This window comes from Ochotona curzoniae, unplaced genomic scaffold (genome assembly GCF_017591425.1).
Source record: "Ochotona curzoniae isolate NIBS_2020 unplaced genomic scaffold, NIBS_Ocur_1.0 patch361, whole genome shotgun sequence".
NCBI lineage: Eukaryota > Metazoa > Chordata > Mammalia > Lagomorpha > Ochotonidae > Ochotona > Ochotona curzoniae.
Window position 1 is genome coordinate 188,958 of NW_024466930.1, and position 8,525 is coordinate 197,482.

An 8,525-nucleotide genomic window follows, 5' to 3' on the forward strand; every position below is an offset into this window, starting at 1 on the left:
TTAGAAAGTTTTCTCTCTCCTTAGCAGTCTCTTCAGTGCTCCTTTCACTTCTTTGTTCCTCAGGGTGTATATGAGGGGGTTCAGGGTGGGAGTCACAACAGTGTAGAAGAGTGTGAGGAACTTGCCTTGGCTGTGGCCATAGGCTCTCTTTGGTTGAATGTATATGACTGAGCTGGTACCAAAATAAAGGGACACGACCAGCAGATGTGAACCACAAGTCCCTAGGGCCTTGCGCCAAGCTTGAGATGACTTAATCTTTATCACGGCTCGAGCAATCAGTGCATAGGAGATCACTATCAATGTCATGGGAAGAAGGAGGAGAACTAACGTAGCCACAAAAAGCTGTACTTCATTCGCATGGACGTCGACACAAGCCAAATTAATCATGGCGGGCACCTCACACAAGAAGTGATGGAGCTGCCGATGGCCACACCGAGGAAGCTGAAGTGTGATGGTGCTTTGGATGAGGGTGTTTCCTACTCCACTCAGCCAAGATATTACTGCCAAGGCCTTGCAAAATGATGGGTGCATGATGGTCGTGTAATTGAGAGGTCTGCAGACAGCTACATAGCGGTCAAATGCCATGATAGTCAGGAGGACGCATTCAGTGGAACCCAAGGAGAGAGACACATAGAGTTGTACGGCACAGCCCATGGGGGAGATGGTTTTGGCTGGTCCCTTCAGGTTCCACAGCAGCTGGGGAACTATGGTGGTGGTGAAGCAAAGATCAAGAAAGGAAAGGTTTGTGAGGAAGTAGTACATAGGTGTGTGCAGCTGGGAGTCCAGGCAGCAGACCAGGATAATGGCTGTGTTGCCCACAAGTGTCAGAAGATAAGATATCAACACTACCACAAAAAGGATGGCTTCCACTTGGGGCTGGTCTGAGAATCCAAGCAAAATGAAGTCTCCCCAAGAGGTTTCATTGTTTTGTTCCATTAGTCTTCTAGGGCAAAAGGTAAAAGCAGACAGGAAAAAGGTTCATTATGAAATCTAGTACAGGAATTATTACAGTGATTGACACCAGCTGTGACACTCCTGTCCCATATCAGAATGGAAATTTGAATCCCACATCCACATGTGATCCCACTTCCTCTCCATGGGCTTGTTGGGCAAAAACAGGCTCAGGCATTTCAGTAACCGAGGTGGACAACTTGAACTGAGTTCTGGCTCCTGGATTTCATCTGATTCACTCCCAACTGTGTGGGCAATTGGGAGTGAACCAGTAGAAGGAAAGCTATCTCTGCCTGTCTATCTACCTTCAAAGCAAATAAAAATAATAAAAAGTAAAGGATTAGTAACAGATGAGGTGTCTGCTGTCATTGCTTTTCATTTCAATAAGCATTTGGCCCATCTTTCTTTTTCATGTGATCTTCTCTTTCCCCCTTTTGCTAATTATTATTATTATTTTAAAATATTTATTCATTTTATTGGAAAGGCAGATGTACAGAGAGGAGGAGAGACAGAGAGGAAGATCTTCCATCCAATGATTCACTCCCCAAGTGGCCGCAATGGCAAATACTGTGGAGATCTGAAGCCAGGAGCCAGGAGCTTCCTCCAGGCCTCCCACATGGGTGAAGGGTCCCAAGGCTTTGAGCCATCCTCCACTGCTTTCCCAGGCCACAAGCAGGGAGCTGGATGGGAAGGGGAGCTGTCAGGAATACAAACGGTGCCCCTATGGGATCCTGGCTCATTCAAGGCCTGGACCTTAACCATTATACTATCACACCGGGTCCTTGCTAATTATTATTAAAGAGAAGCTACTGAAAGGTGAGAGTGGGAGTTTCCAATGTAGGTGCTAAACAGTCATTCAGAAGAAGTGGAAGGGAAAAACACACTCTAATACTACACATTTCAAAAGTGGAACTAAAACAGACTTTGAAATGCCCACATGGTTATTACATAATACACACATTTCATGAACTTAAGATAAGTTCTGTGATCAATTTTAATATTCAGCATTGAATGGATTTTGAGTGCTCATTGTCCATTCTGATAGAAATCTTATTGAAAAAAAATGGATATTTCTGAGGTGTCTGGGAAGCAAATTAATGATATTTATTCTGTGTCTGTTAGTTTTTTTTAATTTATAAAGTGAGTCATTTTGTTTTTACATTTAGCTATCTGATTTGACTGATGGAGGGACAAGCCTTGGTGATTTTTAGCATAGATGGAAGCTAAGTGATTTTACAATTGCTTTAATGACGGACTTATGCTTATCTAACACAAACTATGTTGTTCCTTAAAATGGATGGTAAGTAATTAGTGACATGTGGAAATAAAAGCTCATGGGCACAAAGTCTCAAACAGGCATGCATTTGGTGAGATAAATAACCATATAACGTTATTGATACATATGAAGAAAAAATTCATCTATATACACTCACTTAAGAATGAGGTAATAGCATTTGATGAAATCATGGAAGAAAATAGATCCTTGACAGCTCATTGTAAAATGATTTTCATTGTGGCACTGAAGTATAAAGTCTATATTGCCATTAACATTCCTGCAGAAATCTTCATTTACAATTTTTTTTACGATACTGTCATCTGTACTTCCAAGTTGGCAGCACACTGTTGACTAATGTACTCTTTAGAAACAATGGTGATTTGTCATTGTACTCAGATGTGACAATATTTCAAAGATCAAAATTATGTTCTAAAAGTGATGAATGAAGCTTAAAAAATTTAAAATCTGGAGGTAAGTGCTTAGCTGCTTCTATACCTTATAATGAATTCTGATTAGGGTTAGGATGTTCTAGCAGTTGCATCCCACAGCACGATGCCTGGATTCAGAGCCCACCCTGGCACCGAGGTCCCTGGGAGGCAGCAGCCATGGCTCAAGCATTCGGGTTCCAGCTCTGGGCATGAGACAGCTGCATCGAGGATCTTGTCAGTGTGCTTCCTGAAATGATAGTAGAGAATCAAAAGTGATTTTGAGACTCATTGAATTGACAGCCTGTTAGACAATTCACCGATTAGTTTCCAGCTCATTTTTGGTCTCTGTAACTTTATATCATGTACTACCTATTTTGGTATTTTTCTCTTTTTTAGCTTCACTGAGATTTAAATGACAAATAAATAAAAAAGAATATATTTGCTCTATAACATAACGGTTTGAAACATCTAACTGGTTAAATGACTACAAAGCAGCATATTGATTTTATATAGGAGGATGATGCCTTATAGATCCTTGGGTGTATAGGAATCATAAAGGCGAACCCTCTCCTCTCACCCACTACTTACTTTATTTTTTGTTCTGATTGTTTTGAGGAGTCACTCTCTTCTCTCTAGCTTCCAGAGAGCCAAATTTAGATCTTGGTGATGTATGTGCAACCTTTGCCTTCATGATTCAAGTTTGACTTGCTTGAGGGGTCTCTGGACAATATCTGACACTCCAGTAGAACAGAAGTCTCTATGGAAACATACGTGAGTACAGACACTTTTATACAAAAATAGAGTTGTGAAGTGCTGTCTTTCCAGAACTAAAGCATGAACAAAATGAAAGACTTTCCTTCCTCTGCTCCCTTTTCTGGTTTTCCTCCTTATGTGAACAGCAATTATTTCCAGTGATGCTGTGTAATTGTCATGTCACCAGAACAGACTCTTGAATAAAACTCTGTTAGAGAGATAAGGTGCATCAGTAGAAAAGCCAATTTTGCGTAATGTGATTGGAGAAATTCAAGAAGGAGCAAGATGCGAAGCTGTGTGTCTTTTAGAGGCCACTTACCTCCTTCAGGTCCTCTTCTGTGTATGTCTGTTACTGTGGTGACTCTTGCTGTTGACATAACCTCAGGACAGTAGAGTTTCTCACCTGGAGTAAATAGCACTGTCCAAGATCCATAAGCTGTCGAAAATAAACATTTACTGTGCTCTAGTTCCCTAGAGAAAATAAAAATAGAAACACAAAATATACATAAGACATAGTCTTTCTCCACACCTTGGGGAAATTGTATTTTCAAACTGTTTAATTAACATGGAGTTATTTGGTGTCCAGCACAATGTTTCTCAAGGGAAAAGCACACACACAAATATTTCCCCACTGGGCCTTGCTGGATATTCAGACAGACAATATCATAGACAAATTCTCCCAGTAACTCAGACCCTTGAAGTGCATGTGTTCTTATTTCCATTGATGTGATGAACAGTATCACCTTCCCCTTCTCCTTCATTGAACTCCTGGTTTTATGCACCACATGTCTCTTACAGTTTCTTGCTTTTATTATTTGATTGAGCTTAGTCTGAAGTAACATTATTGGTTAATATTTTTCTCAGCACACAATTATTTTAGAAAATAAGCTCAATTTTAATAATATGAAATGACTGTTTCACGATGATCCTATTTTCAATATTCCTGCTGAAAATGAAAATGTCATATTTATCCATCAGCCTTCATATTATATATGATATTTCAGCCCTCACCGCACTCCATGATAATATTTATCATTTACTTGAGTGTTTATGACTTCAGTCTAACTAAAACTTTTTTTCTTAGATTTTGCTATGCAGTCATTGTCACTGAGTTTTTTTTTTAACATTTCCTGTATATTATAAAACTATTTTTGATAATAATTATGAAACAAAATAATTATTCATGATTATGGTCAGAAAGGAAATTCAGTAAGAAAATTTTTCCTTTAATTGAACTTTGGACATGTAATAATACTACCAGAAAAACTAGAACAGAAATAAATAAGCAAAAACTGTAAAACCCTCTGCAAAATGTACAACTGTATTATTATTGTAACATTTTCTTTTCTTAATTCACTTATAAGTATTAGAAGTGGCAATGAATGACTCAAAAGAAGAAAATGCTTCAATTTCCAGTGTAGTAGCTAAATACAATTAGTGTTCTAGATTAGAACCATAATTTGGATTTGCAAAACAGAAATGCTATACCTTCAGTCCACACATTATTTAGCTCTTTTATTTATTTACTTCGCTTTAAAAATCTATTAACTTATTTATTTCAAAGGCAGAATAACAGAGAGGAAGGGAAAGATCGACTTTTGATTTGCATGTTCATCCTCCAAATGGTGCAATGACTAGAGGTGATCCAAGGGGGAGGCCAGGAATCTGGAATTCCATCTGCCTCTCGCATGAAGATGGCAGAAGCTTGAGCTCTGAGGCCACTTCTGCTACCTTCCTGGGGCATTGGCAGGGAGCTGAATGAGCAACAGAGGAGTTGAGACATGAACCAACACTCCTACTGGATGCTAGTATTGCAGTCAGTGGCTTTACCCACTGTGCCACAATGCTGGCTCCTGTTTAACACCTCTAAATTTTATACCAAAAAACACTCAAAATGATTGCATCAAAAAGCAAAACTAAAATAAGTCAAATTTTTATGCTTGTGGTACCACTGTCTACTTTTCTGGTTAGTATTAAAATATTTGTTTATGGGCATGGCACGACAGCATAGTGCTTAAGGTCCTCACCTTGAATGTGGTGGAATCCTGTATTGGTGCCAGTTCTAATCCTGACATCCCTGCTTCCCATTCAGCTCCCTACTTGTGGGCCTGGGGAAGTAGTTGAGGATGGCCTTTAATGCGCTGGAATCCTGTATGGGTACCGGTTCTAATCCCGGTGGCCGTGCCCATTCAGCTCCCTGCTTGTGGCCTGGGAAAGCAGTCAAAGATGGCCCAAAGCCTTGGGACCCTGCACCCATGTGGGAGACCTGGAAAAACTCCTGGCTTCTGGCTTTGAATTGGCTCAGCTCCAGCTGTTGTGGTCACTTGGGGAGTGAATCACTGTATGAAAGATCTTCCTCTCTGTTCGCCTCCCCTCTGTATATCTGATTCTCCAATAAAAAAAAATAAATCTTAAAAAATAGTTTTTTCTAAATGATGTCACAGAAGTTGGGTAGAACATCAATTAATCTACGTTAAACTTTTCCTTACTTACATAAAGTATTGGAAATGACTGGCATGCTTGCTAAGAAAGGATATAAGCAAATGAAATAACAACCTTTCCATTGGGATGTTTGAGAACAAACCCAAGTGAACTACAAGGAAATGTCACAACACAGTCGTGCAGTATGAAAATTCATATGATCTTGTGCAGAAGTGAACCAAGAACACAGCATCCAATATCCCATCTATCCATTTGAAATCCACCCAGAATCAAGGACAATGAATGGGAAGGGGAATGGGAAAGCAAGTGTCAAGTGTTCAGGCTGTGTAGGCCTGCAGTTTGTAGAATGCCTGGTCTCAACATGGGAAGTTCTGCATCAACCCAGGACATATTTGTCCCTCTCTCTTCCAGGCTTCTGCTGTACTGACCATTCCTGAGATCAAGTCAATTGGAGTCTTTGGAAAGAATCAAAGAGCCCTCACCCCTGCTGAAGTAATCAGATGAGCCTTTCCACCCAATTTCCATCTTGCACTCTGAATCTGCCAGGAGTAGCAAGCATGCCATGCCATCTTATGCTTCATCTGGGAAGCAACTGGACAGCTTGGTTATAGTGATGTCTTGTTTAGGTTCCTAGCAAGCAAACAGCTGCCCCCACGAATAGTACTAAGACCCTAGGAAGCAGAATAGCCTGATCAACCTATGCTTGGTCTTAGGAAGCACCTACAAAACCTTTCCTGAGGCATCTTGTGATGGACTTCATAGCTCCCAGAATCTTATGATCACTGCTTCCAGACCCACTCATGTAGCTTTGCACCCACATGGCTGTCTGATACTTGTAGGCATTCTGGCTTCTTCATTAGGCATATAATGCAATACATACTCAGATTCACCACAGCAGCCCCACCTCTGCTCAGAACTCAGTAACTGATGGCTGCACAACGCCAACAGATGCTTGAGTGAACCTGTGACTCTGTCTTCATGCTGAGATTGCTGTGCATCCACCTCCCACTGCTGAGTATGATATTCCCAGAGACACCTGCAAATCTGCCCCAGCTAAGACAGCTGCATTCTGGCAGATGGAGCAATCCTGAAAACCACTGCAGCCTACACCACTGAGGTGCCTACAGACAGGAACAATGCTGAATATGGTTGAAAAAAAAATAACACACATCATACTATAGGCTACCTGGAACCAGAACAACCATCACTTATTGATATGCTAGGAAAAATCTACAGCTGAAAATCTTTCTACAAAAGTCATCCTATGAAATTGGTAGAGGCAAATGACCCAAGAGATTGCACAAACACGAACAGAGGGATATTGACATGAATAAAATTAACAAAATATTACAATGTCTCTAAAGAAACGAAGTAATTATCGAGCAACTGAGCTTGAAGAAAAGGAAATAGATGAAGAAATGTATTATTCATTGAATTTTAGCGTGATGAAGTAAGCAGGTGTGTTGTGCCAATAAAAAATGCCAACATTGTAATGAGAAAAATGCGATTGTTTTTATAATAATTAAAGAAAAATATGCATAATTGTGTAAGTGACTAATGGATCTCATTAAGACACCTTTTTAGGAAAACTTTATCAATGAGAAACTGAAGTGCTATATACATAGTAGGAGAATCTAATTTGTAGTTGAGGAGATAAGTTAAATGACTTAATGGGAGATGTGCTGTATAATGTTTTCATCAGAATATCTTTGTTTAGAAGTTGAGTTTTATATTAGTGTGAGGAATTCATTTTTCCTCATACTGAGATTTAAACAGCACAGAAGTCAATGCAAAGTATTATATTCTATGTAATCCTGAGTCAATCCTAATGCATCAAAGTGAATTTATTACTCTTGTATTGTTTATTAAAAAGCGGCATATTTTTATAAGCAACTAACAAACATATTGGTCACATGTCCAAAGCTGTTTGACAAGTGAAAGAAAATTATTCTGGGAAATATTTGTATATTTGCCTTTGAGTCTTCTCAATCCAATATCGTGATTATCACTAAGAAAATCAATAATCTGTTAATCATAACTGTAACATTTACATATTCTCATCAAATGTCCACTAACTACTTTAATACAACAAACCTTTGGCATTGTTCCCACATTAGGGATGGAATGAGTGAGCCTCGGGGTCAATGTCAGTGTCAATGAACAGACTGAAACGATTTATTTAGAATCATGTGGCTGGTAAGTGGACAGAAGCAACAGGATATAGATTATATTCTTTTTAAGTTCAAACATCGTCTTAAATTACCACATTACATGATTAGTTCTTATGTTCTTATGTTACAGATTGGTAAGGCTTTTTATTAGATTCAATGTAAAGTAATGTATAGTTCTTAAATCATGATGGGAAGAATGCTATAACCAGGAAAGAAGATTGAAAATTTGTTAACTGGTATTCATTGATTACTTATCACCACATTTATTACACATGTTGCATTTTAAATATTTTGTTCAATATAGAAAAAATAATGCCAACTCTTTTTTTACAGGTGTAAACTTTCACATGAGAATATTCAATAGAAATTGTAGAAACTCTAAAAAATTTTGTAGCATCAAAATAAAAATATTTGGCATGGCGTGATGGCTTAGTGGCTAAATCCTCTCCTTGCATACATTGGGATCCCATACATGTGCCTGTTAGTGTTTGAGCTCTGTTCTAC

At 38.9% G+C, this 8,525-nt stretch overlaps 1 protein-coding gene across 1 annotated transcript; it reads right to left on the reverse strand.

Moving 5' to 3' along the window:
* On the reverse strand, positions 1-1,077 carry LOC121167330 (olfactory receptor 2G3-like). Its single transcript, XM_040996782.1, has 2 exons — positions 1,070-1,077; positions 1-943 (listed from the first exon to the last, which is right to left on the reverse strand). The coding sequence occupies exons 1-2, from the start codon at positions 1,075-1,077 to the stop codon at positions 1-3; spliced, it is 951 nt and encodes a 316-aa protein (XP_040852716.1).
* Between the last annotated feature and the right edge of the window lie 7,448 nt (positions 1,078-8,525).